Genomic DNA, 17,394 nt, shown 5'->3' with positions numbered 1-17,394 from the left:
CACCGGGGGCTGTTTTTTTCACAATCTAATATAATATTTTTTTTTATTTTTCAAGTCGATTATAAATTTCAATATGGAATATTAGTTGACAGCCCTACAAGTACAATTAGTTACTACACACTACATCACCCCTGAGTGGAACATGGAAAGCCAAACTTTCCCCCACTGTACCGAAAACCCGTACCGAACCTTGACTTCAAAACCTGAGGTACGTACCGTACCGTGGTTTTTGTGTACCGTTACACCCCTAATATCTATATATATATATTACCACCTACATACACCATTAGGGAAATACTCACATATGGCTCTTCTTTTTGAAGAGAAATCAATAAATAAAAGAAATGCAGAACCCTCGCCTCACCTTTACAAATGCAATTTAATCCACAAGGACACACTGTCCTCTGTTTAAGATATATATTAGACTATTTTGGGCTGCTGTATGGTGACTTGCTCCGTCTTTATGCCATCCGTTCTAATAATAATAATTTCATTTCAGTACTATATAGATAGTTATTAATATTTTGTTATTGTTATATTGTAGAAATGTGTGCATTGAAATGTCTGTAAAGTCTCGACTACATTGAAAATGTGGGTGACCTCAATTGTAATTTCGAGAATAAATAAAGGTTGATGATGATGATGATGATGATGATTGCTTGAGGACAAATTTGTTGCTGTGACCATGACTGTCACCCTTCCCCCCGAACTATGAATCACTAAAGACACTTTTTTTTTTTTTACTTCTGCTGTGACCCACTGTCACCTCCATTTATATTGTAAACACTGAATCGGAACGTGCAATGTTACTCACTGTGCCTTGTATTATATTATATTTATCTATTTTTACCTTATTTTTTAGCACTTGCTTGTATTTAAATGTGTTTTAGTTAAGTATTGTGTGATTTTGTGTGAAGGGTGGACTAGCAAAGTAAGATTTGCATTGTATGGCAAACTGTCTGTACTGTCTGTTTAACTGTGCACATGACAATAAACAATCTTGAATCTTGAATTTTGAATCTACATGTATTTTAGAATAGAAACAAGTCTGGTTGTTTACCTGCAGAAAATGCAGCATTTGGTGGGATCCCCGCCCTGCCTTAATCAACACTCTGTTCCCAAATCAGACTCTCATCAAATGTAACTAGAATGCGAGTGGATGTGGACCATCCACTGTTATGACATCATGTACAGTCCGTGTCCACAACGTCTGGCTGGAAGCACTCCAACTCTGCTCCAACTGTAGCCGTGCTCTAGATGCCATCTGGTGGACATTGGTCGTTGGTGCAGTTGGTTGGCATCAAGACTGAACCATAAGCCATTTAATTAACAACTATTCATAATCAGATGATTGATTTTGTATATATATATATATATATATATATATATATATATATATATATATATATATATATATATATATATATATATATAGCCTCACCAGGAGTCACCATGTTATTTGAAAGGATTACACAATAAGGCCCCCATGACCCAATAGTGGTCCTTAACCTTAACCATACTGGTATGGGTGATAACCCTACCTTAAATGTATCTTTATGGTGATTAAACCTACCTTACATGTATTGTTGTGGTGATAAACCTACCTTAAATGTATCGTTATGGTGATGAATGTATCTTTATGGTGATAAACCTACCTTAAAATTTATATGTATGTAAATTGTATGGTACATTATATGTATGTAAATTTATATGTATGTCTGTATGGTGATAAACGATAGGTTATGTATATAACCTAGTTATATGAGTACTGGCTGAGCGTCCCGCTCTTCGCCATATTGAGATATACCTCATCTCCAGTACCTACTGTACTACATGAACGAAAACAAAGCACCCTTGCACTTGACCAGGCCCCGCCCCAGTGACCTACTATAAGTCACCAGGCGTGGTCACACTCGCCCTTCCTCTGGAAAAGTTTTCCATCAGGAAAAAAAACCCTCAAGGGACCTCAGGGCACGCTTAGAGCGGGACGCTCAGCCAGTACTCGTATAACTAGGTTATATACATAACCTATCGTTATATACTCGTACTGGCAATCGCGTCCCGCTATTCGCCATAGAGATATGGGGCAGAGCGGACGCGAGGCCCGACAAATGTACCCCCTGAGGACCCGCAAGCCCTACCACCAGGGGGGAGGGGAGTCCCGTCACCCCCCCTTCCTAGCGAAGAGGGTGCGGCAGTCAACTCCACCCAAGTGCGAAAAAGAGGGAACTAGAACCCCTAAAAATGCACAGCACAGGCGGGACCACGTGTGACACAACACCTCGTGGCACACACCCACACAACCCTGCTAACCCACGAAGGGCGGGACGCAGGGGAGGTCCCAGACCTCAGAACCGCCTGGGAGACAGAACCCTCGGTCATGTCCATGAGGTAAACCCTAACGAAGGGACCCAGGGAGGACCAGGAGGCCGCAGCACAGACATCCTCCACCGAGGCCCAGGGGGGGCCAGCCCAGCCAACGTGTAGCAAAGGGCAATGCCCTCACACAACCAATGTGATAGGCGCTGTTTCGACAGTGCCTTACCAGCGCGAGAGCCATCGTAACAAACAAAGAGCTGATCGGTAGCCCTGAGGTCCTGAGTCCGGCTGAGGTAAACCCCCAAAGCCCGGACTGGACACGACAGGTGAAGGCTCGCCTCTAACTCACCAGCGTGAGGAGGCGGATGAAACGCCTGAACCACAATATCCCTGGAGCGAAAAGAACTCTGGATATTTTTTGGCACAAAGACTGGATTAGGCCTCAGTGTCGCACCGCTATTGACACGAATAGACAAGCACTCAGGCCGCACCGAGAGAGCAGAGAGCTCACCCACGCGCTCAGCGGAGGTGATGGCCAGCAGGAATGCAGTCTTGAAGACAGCTGTTCCAAAGACGCTTGCTCAAGAGGCTCAAACGGGGCCTCGGACAACCGGCCGAGGACCAATTGAAGGTCCCAACTCGGAGACAGAGAACATTTCACCGGCTTAAGGCGCCGAGCGCCAAGCAGGAAACGCTTCACAAGAGGGTGGCTGACGTAACGCCCTCAATCCCTCATGACAAGAGGATATAGCCGCAGCATATACCCTCACCGTCGAAGCCGACAGTCTATCAAAAATAGACTGAAGGAAGGTAAGGACAGCGTCCAGGGGGCAGGACACCGGGTCCCAGCCCCCCACCTTACACCACTCTTGGAAAATACGCCACCTACCCGCGTAACCCGCGATAGTGGAGGGAGCATGCATGATCCGGATGGTGTCGACCACAGAAGGGTCCATCCTCTCCAGACTCACCCTCTCACCAGCCAAACCATCAGCGGCTGGCCCAGCACAGGGACTGCCACAGAGACCCGTGCGCTTGAGAGAGGGCCCGCGATGACCAAGGCACAGGCCATGGCGGGACTACCAAGAGCTGGATCAGGACCGGGAACCACACAGCTGCGCCCCGGTCTGGCACAATCAGGATCAAGGTCCTGCGCTCCCAACGTACCCGCTCCAACAACTGACCTATCAGATGTATGGGGGGAAGAATCCCAGGCGGCCACGGCATCGGTCCCAGACCTGCCCGACTATGTCCGGACGTAATCCCCACTCGACAGGGTGAGGACCGCCCGCGACATCACACCTGTACCCACATTCACCCTGCCGTGGATGTGGAGAGCCCTCAGGCTGCGCAGATGGAGAACGCCCATAGCTAGCCGCCCGCCCCCTGGTGCAGACGGGGGGAGGGTACTCCTCCCTGTCTGTCGATATACGACGCTGATGTCGTATTGTCCGTCCTGATCAAACACCGTTTGAGGACCAGAAGGACCGACTTCAATACCAACACATTAAGCGTAGCGCAGACCGGGCAGCATGGTCTTGCCAGCTGCCCCCTACTGTGTTGGCCCGACGCGTCCCCAGTAAGGGAGGCATCGGTGAAAACCGTGACGTGTGACAGCCTACTGCCCATGGGGACCCCCCTGGTGAGGGCCCCAGGCGCTCCCCAGAGGGCGAGGTCCCCCAGTACTGACACGGGAACCTTAGCCGCTTCCACTTGCCTCTCACCGGGTCTATTTCCATACTGGAAAAACCACCTCCGTATCCTCCTCATGAGGTGAAGAGGAGGCTAAGAGGGACCACGGAATGAGCAGATGCCATCATACCGAGCAGGCGCATCACGGACAGCGCCGTAACCGTTCTAGGACGGAACCTCCCGAGCGTGTCGACAACATGCTCTGAGAGGGATGCCCATAATACTCCACCCGTTGACTGGGAAGAGGAGTACTCTACTTCCAGTCTACAGCAAACCCCAGGCTGGTGAGGAATTCCACCACCTGCCTGGTATGAGACCTGACGATCCACCTTGACCGCCAAGGACCAGAACGTCGTCAGGGCAGAATACACTTCATAACCCCTGACGACGCAGAGGCCCCAGTGCGGCCTCCACGCACTTGGTGAAGATGCGGGGAGCCAGAGAAAATCTGAACAGCAGCCTCTGGTACTCATACGCTAAACCCTGCAAAGGAAGCGTAGGTAAGCCCTAGGATGGAAGATCGGGGATGCGAATACGCATCCTACAGGTCTATGGAGGAGAACCAGGCCCCCACCTGACAGTGTTCAACAGGTAGGAGACGGTCCAAAATGCTGAACCTTCCCATGGGACAGGTCCAGCATGGGTCTGACACCCCCCCCTCCCGATTTCTCGGGCACCAGAGAATACCGGGAGGAAACGCCATGACGATGGCTTGCTTCGCCCACAGAGATTGGATCTCGTTGACCAGAGCTGTCACTGCTGGTGACCCTGACAATAGGGTCTGTACCAAACCTGAAAACGGGTGGTGTTGTGTAAATACAAGTCCCCGCCTCAGCGTTCTCTCCATCCACCTCGACACATGGTACTACTGTAGCCATATGTGATGATACTCCCAAACGCACCCGCCGCCATTTGGCGCAGGTCCGCTAGGAACTGTAGATAGGCGGCCTGGTCCCACCCGCTGTGCGTAGCCAACCCTGGACCTGCTAACCGTGCGAGCAGAGCGTTCCGTGGAGTCGGGACATCGGACCCTGACACTACCCACGAGGCAATCGCACCCAAGGGGGGACCCCGACAGAAAGGGCCGGTTTGATACGGGGGAAGCTGACATCATACTAGGTGACAAAAGCTCCCCCACTGAACACCCCTCCAGAACATGCTGAGGAATTGTTCTGCAGCTGGACATGCAAGGTGTGAGGCCCCCATGGGTTCCTACACACCGTAGCCCTGCAGTGATATTACTACCACCCAAATCACGTGTGCCTGCGAGACCACTGCCAATCTTGCAGGAGTGGGAGGCACCAACGTGATACCCGGCCTGGAAAAGGTGAGGTCGGGGAAGCCCGCACTGTTTGCCTCAAAAGGTCTCAAGCCCCCCTGCTGACAACCCTTGTAGTTGACAGACGTAACACCAGGCTCAACCAACACAGCTTATGGTGTGGGAGCCGGTTGACAGCACAACATTCTCATGGACAGACCCAGTCTCAGCCATCAAATGGGTGTCAGCCCCTGTCCCCATGAGAAGCGAACGTGGGGCCGCCTGCGCTTCATTGAAGACACGCGGCCCGCAGCCAAAGGAAACAAATCAGAGTCCCTTTTCCGCTGGTGTTGGGGGAGGGAGTGACCGGAGAGAGGGCTGCACACAGCTGGACGGCGAAATTTTTTTAGGGGGTGCTCATCCAATGTAGCCGATCCCTCGGCCGCCAAGGCTGTCGGCCTTGTGGACACCTGTTGACATTGAGCCCAGGGTACCTCAGGCGGGGGAAACATGGCTGCTGGTCGAGGGCCTTGCCACAGCCGCTGGCGAGGCCGTGCTCTCACCTCTGGCTGCGCGGCGTGAGGCGGTGTGGGGCCTAGGTCAAATACCACCCGCGCTCCAGCGGAACACCAAAGATCCTCTGCGGAGAGGGGAGCCCTGAGGAGGGAAACATTCTTTCTAACTTCTCACCCCCTCAAAGGGAGACTAAACCAACCAAGATGTCTGTAAACAAGCGTTGACAGCATCCTAGCCCTCCCTGCGGTTATAGCTTGCGGCTAGGTCAAAGCTAATAACGTCAACAACCTTGCGCCACCAGACACAATTTTTTACAGAAAAAAACAGCAATGCGAACAAAGTTACTAATCGCTGCTAATTCTATACCATGGCGGTATAGGCATAACAGCCCACCAGCCACCCGCCGGGCCGACTCACCTCATGGCGTCGGCCGGGCGGGGCACTGTTTCAACATGCCAGAGGCAAAGGACTGATGCCACCTGCTTCATAAACACGGAGCACCAAGTTCAAGTTTCTTTAATAGTTGTCATACAGAAGTACAGAATACTTTTATACAAAATGCTTCTTACTGTTACGCTCCAGAGACTGTGCAAGACAAGATAAGTATGAAATAAAATAACATAGTAAAATTAGAAGTAAAAAATATGAGGTCACAGTGTTCAGTTTAGACATATGTACAATGTTCGATGCAGAATAGACGTAGTTACCATACAATATACAATACTGTGCAGTGTACTAATATACAATACTATATAGTGCAAGGCAGAAATGGGACGAGGTGCAATTTAGGTACAATTCACAGTAGGTGTGCGAGTTGTAGTGCAAATCCTTTATCAATAAATATAAAGTGTAAAGTGTGTTTGTGTGATCTAAAGTGTGGAGAGTGGGTGCTGCAGTGTGTTGTTTGTTTGAGTGAGTGTGTGCGTGTGGGTGTGTGTGCTGTGTGCATTTGATGGTTGTTGCATAGTGTTTATTGTTCGTTTAGCAGCCTGATGGCCTGGGGATAGAAGCTTCTTCTGAGTCTTTCTGTGCTCGCCGCAGCAGTTCAAAGAGGCAGTTGTTCGGGTGGCTCGAGTCCTTAATAATTCTCTTAGCCTTCCCCTTGCACCGCTTGTTGTAAATGTTCTGGAGGGTGGGAAGCCCCCCTCCAATTGTGCGTTCGGCTGAACGTGTCACTCTTTGTAGTCTGCTACGGTCTTGTGCAGTGCTATTCCCAAACCAGGAGGTGATGTTGCCGGTCAGGATGCTCTCTATTGTACATGAGTAGAAGTTCCTAAGGATCTTCTGACTGACTTGGAACTTCCAGTGGTGGTAGCAACCAGCAACCTCCACTGTGGTGTGCACCCATGAAGGGGTTAATGAATAAATGAACTAGAAACACCACCAATACACTGTAGAATGGGCTAGCCCATACACACAACGTTAAGGGGATGTGGACCAGAGAAACCAGTCCCGCATACCATTCATAATATTCACAAAAAGCACACCAGCCCTAGACCTCAGCCCATTCACCCATGAAAAAAGTAAACAAGCCCCCGCAATACAGTAGACACCGATTGACCGTCAGCATGAATGGTTAAGAGGAGGGAAGACCTTTTAGAAAGACATCCCTCAGCGGGGAATCAAAAACAGAAACAGTAACCCAGCATATAGCATAGCGTTAGCCGCGCGCTCCAGGATAACCGGGAAAACAACAACTTTTACCCAGATATCCTGCCCCTTGCGCCAATACACAACTCGGTTGTCTCCCGGGACAACTCGAGCAACATCACCAACGCCAGCATTGTTATGCCTAGTGGCGCAGATCCTACCTGGACGCGAGTTAGCCCGATAGCTAAACATCGCGTGACGTCCCTCAATCTGCTGTCAAAAGACGAGGAAACTCCAGGACAGGCCCGACGCGGAGATGCATCGAGATGCATGCAGCTGCAGGACCGCAGAACCCATTACTACCCAGGTAGTAAAAACAACACAGGCAGTGTAAACAATTAGGTCAAGTTGGTCAATATAATTTACTATCTAACTAGCTGAGAAAAAATATTCACATTATTCACAGTGTCACATAAGGTGCAGTATGCATAAGGTAGTGTTATAATTTACTATCTACTGAGTATACATTATTCACAGTATCACAGTATCCCCTGAAATATACATTATTCACAGTATCACAGTATCACAGTATCCACATAAGGTGCAGTATGCCTAAGGTAGTGTAGGTTGTCCTCCTTGGGTTCCTATAAGTCCCAGGTCAATGTCTGGTAGCAGTCGCTGCCCCTTGTTGTGGAGCCTGGAGGCTGCTAGTCGCTGCCCACTGTTGTGGAGCCTGATGGCTGCTGGTATGAAGGACTGTCCGAGGCGGTTAGTTGAGTGTCGGGGGGGAATGAGTCTGTGGCTGACCGAGCTTCTCATCTTGACTAGCTCGTCGTAGAGGGGGTGGTAGGGGTTCTCCATGATGGCAGCCAGCTTCCTTATCATCCCCCTCTCTGCCATCACCTCAAGTCTAGGTAGCTCGACTCCCACCACGGAGCTAGCCTTCCTCACCAGCTTGTTGAGCTTGTTGGTGTCCCTTGATGTAGCCTCCCCAGCATGCCACAGCATAGAAGAGGATGCTGGCCACTACAGACTGGTAAAATGACTGCAGCAGTCTGTTGCACACATTGAAGAACCTGAGTCTCCTCAGGAAGAACAGCCTGCTATGTCCCTTCCTGTAGAGGGCCTCTGTGTTATCCGACCAGTCCAGTTTATTGTTCAGGTGTACCCCAAGGAACTTATATGAGTCCACCACCTCCACATCCACCCCTCGGATGGTGATGGGAATCGGGGGGGCCTCTTCTTGCCCCTCCGGAAGTCCACCACCAGCTCCTTGGTCTTACTGGTGTTGAGTTGGAGGTGGTTGCTGTCGCTCCACCCCACAAAGCTCTCCACCAGAGCTCTGTACTCCTCCTCATCATCGTCTGTGATGTAGTTTACGATGGAGGAGTCGTCTGAGAACTTCTGCAGGTGGCACCCGCTTGAGTTGCGGCAGAAGTCTGAGGTGTAGAGGGTGAAGAGGAAGGGTGACAGCAAAGTTCCTTGGGGGGCGCCGGTGTTGCTCACCAGTACGTCAGACTGACTGTCCTTTAGTCTGACGTACTGCGGCCTCTCAGTGAGGTAGTCCTTGATCCAGGCCACCAAGCCGTGCTCCAGCTGCATCGCGGAGAGCTTCTCCGCTAGCAGTGACGGCTGGATGGTGTTGAAGGCGCTGGAGAAATCAAAGAACATAATCCTCACTGAGCTGCGCGGCTTCTCCAGGCTTCTCCTGGTATGCAAACTGCAGGGGGTCGAGGGAGTCACGCACCAGGGGCTTGAGGTGTTGCAGGACCAGTCTCTCAAACGTCTTCATGACGTGTGACGTCAGAGCGACTGGCCTGTAGTCGTTGAGGGTGCTGGGTCGTCCCTTCTTGGGCACCGGGACAATGCAGGAGGTCTTCCAGAGCTGGGGCACCCTCTCCAGCCTCAGGGAGAGGTTGAAAAGATGTTGGAGCGGTGCTGCCAGCTGCTCCGCACATACTTTGAGCACCCTGGGATTGGTGTTGTCCGGTCCTCTGGCCTTGTTTACACTAATCCTGGAGAGCTGCCTACTGACCTGACTGTTAGTGATCGTCAGGGTTGGGGGTGGTAGGCAGTCTGCTGCTGTTGGGGGTAGGGTGCCGGTGCTGGTGGGTGTGCTTTGTAGGTGTGATCTGGTGCTGGTGTCGATGGGTGGGGGAGGGGTGTGGGGAGGCCACTCTGGTCAAAGCAGTTGAAGAACGAGTTGAACTCGTTTGCACGCTCTGGGGGGCCCTCAACAGCTGTGCCCTGCTGTTTGAACCCAGTGATCTTCCTGACCCCCGCCCACACCTCCCTGGTGTTGTTGGCCTGTAGTCTGCCCTCCAGCCTGTCCTTGTAGCTGATCTTGGCTGCCCTTAGCTCTTTTTTGAGCTCCCTTTGGACAGCCCTGGCCTGCTCAGTGTCCCCTGCCATGAAGGCCCTCTTTTTCCTGTTTAGCAGGTGTTTAATGTCCTTGCTAATCCAGGGTTTATTGTTTGAAAAGCAGCGTACCTTCTTTGTGGGTACGATGCTCTCCTCACAGAACCTGATGTAGTCTGTGATGCAGTGGGATAGTCCATCAATGTCGTCTCCATGGACCCTCTCAAACATGTCCCAGTCTGTCGACCTGAAACACTCCTGTAGCTCCTCCTCGACGTCGTCAGACCACTGTGGGACAGACATGGTGGTCGGTGGCTGTCTCTTAATGAGAGGCGTGTATGTAGATACAAGCCTCACAAGGTTGTGGTCTGACTGGCCGAGGGGGGGCAGGGAAGTCGCACTGAAAGCCTCCTTCACGTTAGCATACAGGAGGTCCAGTGTTTTGTCTCCCCTGGTTTTGCAGGTGACATACTGGGTGAAGTTTGTCAGGGTCTTGTTCAGTCTGACATGGTTGAAGTCCCCATTGATAAAAATAAATGCATCCGGGTGTTTTGTCTGAAGCGCCGCGACTGTGGAGTGTATGAGGTCACTCGCCTGCGCCGCCGCCGCGCTTGGTGGGATGTAAACAGTCAGAGCCAGGACGTGTGTTATTTCTCGCGGTAAATAGTATGGCCGCAGACTCAGTGCCAATAGTTCAATGTCGGGGAACAGATGCGTTCCTTAATGGTGATGTGCCCCGGGTGGCACCATTTGGAGTTAACAAAGACAACAAGCCCTCCGCCTCTCCGCTTGCCGCTGTTTACCCCGGTCGGCGCGCACCACCGTGAAGCCCTCCTGTTCGATTACACTGTCCGGGATGTTATCGTTCAGCCAGGATTCTGTGAAGCACAGTAGGCTTGCCTCCTTGTACTCACGCTGGTTGTTCATCAGGGCTGAGAGCTCGTCCGTCTTGTTGGCCAGCGATCGCACGTTCCCCATAACGACAGAGGGCAGGTAAGGCTTGAATCTCCTGCTATCCTTTCTCCTGTCCCTCACGATCGTGCCAGCTCGATTTCCCCGTCTGCGTATCCTTATTTCGGCTGGTAGATTCCTCTGTGGCGCTGCAACTCTGTCTCGAAAGCAGAGGAGAGCCTCCCGCGGGTAAACCAGCCCGCCGGTGTTGTTGTTGTTGTCCTCCCGCAGGTAAACCAGCCCGCCGGTGTTGTTGTTGTTGTCCATTGTTCAGCTGTGCTCGACCGAACTTGCCTAACTCAGCTAACTTCACAGAAGTTGTTAACAATTGCCTTAACTTGGTGTAAAGCAACGCACAGTCACGTAGACACCTATTAAGTAAGTAGAATCACAAAAAGAAATAAGTAAAAGTAGTAAAACGGGATAAGAAGTATAGGGGGGTGGGAGCTGCTATGAAAGGCTCACCTCAGCGCCTACTACAATATCTCAAAGGTATATCTCAATATGGCGAAGAGCGGGACACGATTGCCAGTACGAGTATATAACCTACCTTAAATGTGTCTTTACGGTGATAAACCTACCTTAAATGTATCTTTATGGTGATAAACCTACCTTAAATGTGTCTTTATGGTGATAAACCTACCGTAAATGTATTGTTATGGTGATAAACCTACCTTAAATGTATCTTTATGGTGATAAACCTATCTTAAATGTATCTCCCGGTTGCGCTAAGAAAGATGTTGCCTCTTAGAAAAATAGATGCTGGCGTTGGACCAGAAAGGCGCTATCGAAAGAGGTGAGTTTGTGAAGATACTAGATCCCTACCATGGAAAGACATCTTCATCTTAATACATGTATTTATAACTTGTAGGTAGTGGGAATAGGGTTAGGGTCAGGGATAAGTGTATAAACAACCTTTAAGGGCATTCTGAGTTGAATTATCCTAGAAAACAGTGTATAGACTCATACAAACATAATCCCATACAGTATGAGCCACTAGAAGTGTGTGATGGTGTCTTTATCCGCAGAGACACATCCTTATGACGCACTAGAAGTGTGTGATGGTGTTTTTATCTCTTTATCCACAGAAACACATCATTATGACTGATGACTCACTAGAAGTGTGTGATGGTGTCTTTATCTGCAGAGACATATCCCTATGACTCACTAGAAGTGTGTGATGGTGTCTTTATCTCTTTATCCACAGAGACACATCCTTATGACTCACTAGAAGTGTGTGATGGTGTCTTTATCCGCAGAGACACGTCCTTATTCTCCTACCCTGGACCTTTCTGGGCATCAAGCTTTGACCCAGTGTGATCTAGCATCTACCTTTGACCCAGTGTGATCTAACATCTACCTTTGACCCATCATACAGCAGCCCAAAGGAGTCTGATATCTTAAACAGAGAAGGTATAGCAGAGGTTTATCACTATAACGTTTACATAAAAAATTTAAATTTATTAAATTAAACAAAGCAAAACATGTTAAATGATGCTATGCTCAGGATAATGGTCAGGGGTAATGGTCAGGGGTATCAGGGAGATTATAATAATAATCAAGGGTGTGCGGCTGGGTAGCGCAGCGGACTAAGCACTCGCCTACCACCGCAGATACTCTGGGATCAAATCCAGCTGTCAGCGGTACCTCCAGCTTGGTCAGTCGTCCCTACTAACACAATTGGCAGTGTTAGCGGGTGGGAAGCCGGTGGGGTATGTATCCTGGTCGTTGTAAACAGTGACTCCTACTGGTCAGTCGGGGCGCCTGCTCAGCAAGGAAGGGTTCTGGGGGAAGTAGTGTGATCCTCCCACGCGTTACACTCCCCCAGTGAGAGTCCTTGCTGTCAGGTGAAAAGAAGTGGCTGGCTGATTCCACATGTATCGGAGGAAGCATGTGATAGTCTTCAACCCTCCCCAGGCCGACAAGTGGGGGGAAAAATGCGCGCAACGACCAGGAAGGGAATTGGCATAACGACTAAATTGGGGATGGGAGAAAAATACGGAAAATAGGGGGAGAAAAAATAGACCAAAAAATAATAATAATAATCAAGGGTAATGTCAAATGATACAAATATTATGTAAAATATGTCGTGCTGATAAATAAACAAGCTAAACCTCTACATTAATATGTTATACTGTATATAGACTGGTATGAATCCAGAAATATGAAAGAGGATGGGAATGAAGGATGAGCTCACCGGAGCAGGCAATCTCATTGATGTCCACGTTCATCTCATGGGCCATGAATCCCAGTACGGAGAACACGGCGAAACCGGCGAAGATGCTCGTGGCGCTGTTCAGACAACACAGTACCACACAGTCCCTACAACACAGCAGCACACACCGTCAGGAGGTTCTGTTCAAGTTTCTTTATTAGTTGTCATACAGAAATACAGAATACATTGTATGAAATGCTTCTTTCTTTTTTGCTCCCGAGTGTGCTAGATAAAATAAAGATGGTATAAAATAAGTATAATATAAGTATAAAATAGAAAGTCAAATACGTAAGCAAGTGTAAACAAAACAAAAGTGTTCAATATACATATATGCAGTATATATATATACAATGCAGTAGAGAAGGTAACTGAGTTACAACAATATACTTGTCTGGCATGTCTTCTCTGGTCATCAAGTCATTGGCGACCGACTGACAACGGATTCAACATTACATCCTTCCCAGCTGGCATGTCTCTGAAATACTCCGTTTCACAGCTACTCCAACTCAATAATGTCAGCGCTCCTCCGTGCCTCTCAGTCATCAAAACACTTGGACTCCTGCATCGCCCTCGCTACATCCACCGATCCTCCCGGAGAAAGTTTGTTTACTCCCGGTCTGACTCCAATCACATCCCCGCGCTCTGGTCTCCCCAGCGCATTTCCTCAACAACATTACGTCATCAAAACAACCCACATGTGCGTTCTGTCTGCCTCCGCCCCCTTCCCAAAGCACACCAGTCTGACCAAATCCAACCACATCTCAAATTTGCTTTGTTTAACACCCGATCACTAAATAAAGATAAAGCCCCTCTACTCAATGAATTCATTATTGACAATAACCTGGACTTTCTTTGCTTAACGGAAACATGGCAAAAACCCCTGGATTATTATTTTCTTAATCAGACCACCCCTGACGGCTACTCCTACATGGTCAAACCACGCCTCCACAGGCGTGGAGGTGGAATAGCCACATTCCACAAAAGAAGCATTGACACAAGCAATATTACCATCCCGGCTGCCTCCTCATTTGAACACCTTGCTTTTAAACTGTCTGGTCCCAAACCCCTAGTCACTGCAGTCATTTACCGGCCCCCCAAACCAAACCCAACCTTCCCCTCTGACCTGTCTGAATTCCTGACACAACTCTGTGCTATCTCTCCATCCATCCTTTTAATCGGTGATTTCAACATTCATGTTGATACTTCGGACTCCAAAACCGCCACAGAATTCCTGGACATTTTAAACTTTTTTAATCTCACCCAGCATGTTGATTTTCCCACTCATAAGAGAGGTCACACACTGGATCTGGTCTGCACATCTGGCATCTCCATCAGTAATCTCACCTGCTCCGACCTCACCATCTCTGATCATCTGGCTATCACCATGGACATTCTCATCCCTACTCCTCCAATCAAGCAGATGCGTTCCATAACATTCCGTAATCTCAAATCCATCCACCCCTCCTCTCTCTCCTCCCTACTGACTGACACCATCCCTGATGCCTCCCTCTTACAGCATGGCTCCCCTACAGACCTGGTCAACATCTACAACAACACTCTCTCCTCCTGTCTCAATCAGCTCGCCCCAATCAAAACCAAGTCTGTCTCCTTCACTAACTCCGCCCCCTGGTACACCGATCACCTACACCACCTTAAATCCAAGGGCCGCCAGCTCGAACGGCTATCCAATAAAACCGGTCTCACTGTCCATAAAGAGGCCTACAGACAACATCAACAGCTCTACAAAGACGCCCTCAACTCTGCACGCTCCTCCCACTACTCCGCTATCATACAGTCTGGCAGCAACAACCCCAGGACTCTGTTTTCCACCATCAACACACTTCTTAAACCCTCTGACACAATCTCCTGTTCCTTCACTGTCAGTAAATGTGTCTCCTATCTGTCACATCTCCAAACAAAAATTGACAAAATCCACACCCAACTAACAATTGCCTCCGCCAACACTATCTCCCCTCCGGATTCAACCCCCTCTCCACCGCCCAACCCACCTTTTACATCCTTCACTGAAATCACTGCATCGGACCTATCCTCCATTCTCTCTACAATGAAAACTTCTACCTGCATCCTGGACCCTATCCCCTCCATCCTAGTCAAGGCTTGTCTCCCTGCCCTTTCTCCCCTAATCACCTCCATCGTAAACTCCTCTCTGACCACTGGCCTATTTCCCCCCGCCCTCAAAATTGCTTCCGTCACCCCCTTACTAAAAAAACCCGGTCTCAACCCTGAAACCCTTGATAATTTCCGCCCCATTTCCAACCTCCCCTTCCTCTCAAAAATAATTGAGTGAGCCATTGCCTCCCAATTAAAATCCTACCTCGACAACAATAACCTTTATGATACATTTCAATCCGGATTCCGCACCAAACACAGCACCGAAACTGCTCTTCTAAAGGTCACCAACGACATACTCCTCTCTGCCGACTCTGGTTCCCTCTCCATCCTCATTCTCCTAGACCTCAGCGCTGCTTTTGACACCATCAGTCACCCCATCCTCATCACTCGTCTCCAGTCCTCCGTTGGCATCTCCGGAATCCCCCTCACCTTGCTCCAATCATACCTCTCACACAGGCACCAATTCATCTCTATCAACAACTGCAAATCCCCCACTGCCCCCATCACTCATGGTGTCCCCCAAGGCTCAGTACTTGGTCCCCTGCTCTTCATCCTCTACATCCTTCCACTTGGTCTGATTCTCCGCCAACATGGCCTGCGTTTTCACTGTTATGCAGACGACACTCAGCTCTACCTCTCCACCAAGACTATCACTCCAGCCACTCTCTCCACCCTCAGCACCTGCCTCACAGACATCAAAACATGGATGCAAAATAACTTTCTTAAACTAAACTGCAATAAATCAGAAATCATCATTATCGGTCCAAAATCCCTCACCAGCCACACCCAGGATTTCACCCTAAATATTGATGGTACCATTGTCACCCCCTCCACTCACGTCCGTAACCTTGGCATCATCCTGGACCCCACCCTTTCTTTCCTCCGCCATGTGAACCACATAACCAAATCGGCCTTCTACCACCTCCGGAACATTGCTCGTCTCCGCCCCTCCCTATCACTCTCCGCTGCTGAAACACTGGTTCATGCATTCATATCATCACGACTAGATTACTGCAACAGCATCCTCTACGGCTCACCAAACACTATCCTCAATAAACTCCAATATGTCCAAAACTCTGCTGCCCGCATGCTCACCTCCACCCGTCGCTCTGATCACATCACCCCTGTCCTCCACGACCTCCACTGGCTTCCAATCAAATACAGGATACATTTTAAAATACTACTCATCACATTCAAAGCCCTCAACAACCTTGCCCCTCCCTACCTGTCCGACCTCCTCCACCGTCACACGCCCACCCGTCGCCTTAGGTCTGCAGATGCCAACCTCCTAACACCTCCCACGACCAGGCTCCGGACCTGGGGCGACAGGGCCTTCGCTGCTGCTGCCCCCTCCCTCTGGAATGCCCTCCCCAGCCATATCCGTGATGCAAACACCCTGACATCTTTTAAATCAGCCCTCAAAACTCACCTTTTCAATCTTGCTTTTGACCTCTAATTCTGTCTGTGTTATTTTATTTCTGTCATGTATTATTTTTGTTCTGTTTTTTTGTTTTGCCATAGTTTGTCTCTCCTGCCCATGTAAAGCGTCTTTGAGCACCTGGAAAAGCGCTATATAAAATAGATGTATTATTATTATTATTATTATACAATATACAATAGCTTAGCTTGTGGTGCCACCTTGTGGTGGTGAGGTGCAATGAGTACATGGTACAGACAACACAGTACCATACAGTCCCTATACAACACAGCATGTGTGTGTGTGTGTGCATGTACAGTATAATGAATGTGTGTGTGTGTGTGTGCATGTACAGTATAATGAATGTGTGTGTGTGTGTGTGTGTGTGTGTGTGTGTGTGTGTGTGTGTGCATGTACAGTATAATGAATGTGTGTGTGTGTGTGTGCATGCACAGTATAATGAATGTGTGTGTGTGTGTGCATGTACAGTATAATGAATGTGTGTGTGTGCATGTACAGTATAATGAATGTGTGTGCATGTACAGTATAATGTGTGTGTGCGCATGTACAGTATAATGAATGTGTGTGCATGTACAGTATAATGTGTATGTGTGCATGTACAGTATAATGAATGTGTGTGTGTGCATGTACAGTATAATGAATGTGTGCGCATGTACAGTATAATGTGTGTGTGCGCATGTACAGTATAATGTGTGCATGTGTGTGTGCATGTACAGTATAATGTGTGTGTGCATGTACAGTATAATGTGTGTGTGTGTGTGTGTGTGTGCATGTACAGTATAATGTGTGTGCATGTACAGTATAATGTGTGTGTGTGTGTGTGTGTGTGCATGTATAGTAGAATGTGTGTGTGTGTGTGTGTGTGTGTTCATCCTCTGACCTGTAACAGTTGTTGTTGTATTTGTTGTAGCTCCCCAGCGCTGT

The 17,394-nt window shown here is 49.0% G+C and overlaps 1 protein-coding gene across 1 annotated transcript in view; it reads right to left on the bottom strand.

Annotated features, from left to right (window-relative positions):
* The window catches only part of LOC311241968 (sodium- and chloride-dependent GABA transporter 2-like), a 99,056-nt gene that overhangs the window by 20,389 nt on the left and 61,273 nt on the right, over positions 1 to 17,394 (bottom strand). The window contains exons 11-12 of the mRNA XM_084330925.1: positions 17,351 to 17,390; positions 12,882 to 13,006 (exon numbers count right to left, since the gene is read on the bottom strand). Of these exons, the coding sequence (XP_084187051.1) occupies positions 12,882 to 13,006; positions 17,351 to 17,390 (165 nt within the window). The remainder of the gene's footprint in view (positions 1 to 12,881; positions 13,007 to 17,350; positions 17,391 to 17,394) is intronic.

Source organism: Notolepis coatsorum (genome assembly GCF_963971535.1).
Source record: "Notolepis coatsorum genome assembly, chromosome: 15".
Taxonomy (NCBI): domain Eukaryota; kingdom Metazoa; phylum Chordata; class Actinopteri; order Aulopiformes; family Paralepididae; genus Notolepis; species Notolepis coatsorum.
Note: the sequence above shows the minus strand (reverse complement) of the source record. Positions and strands in the feature narration are given on the sequence as shown.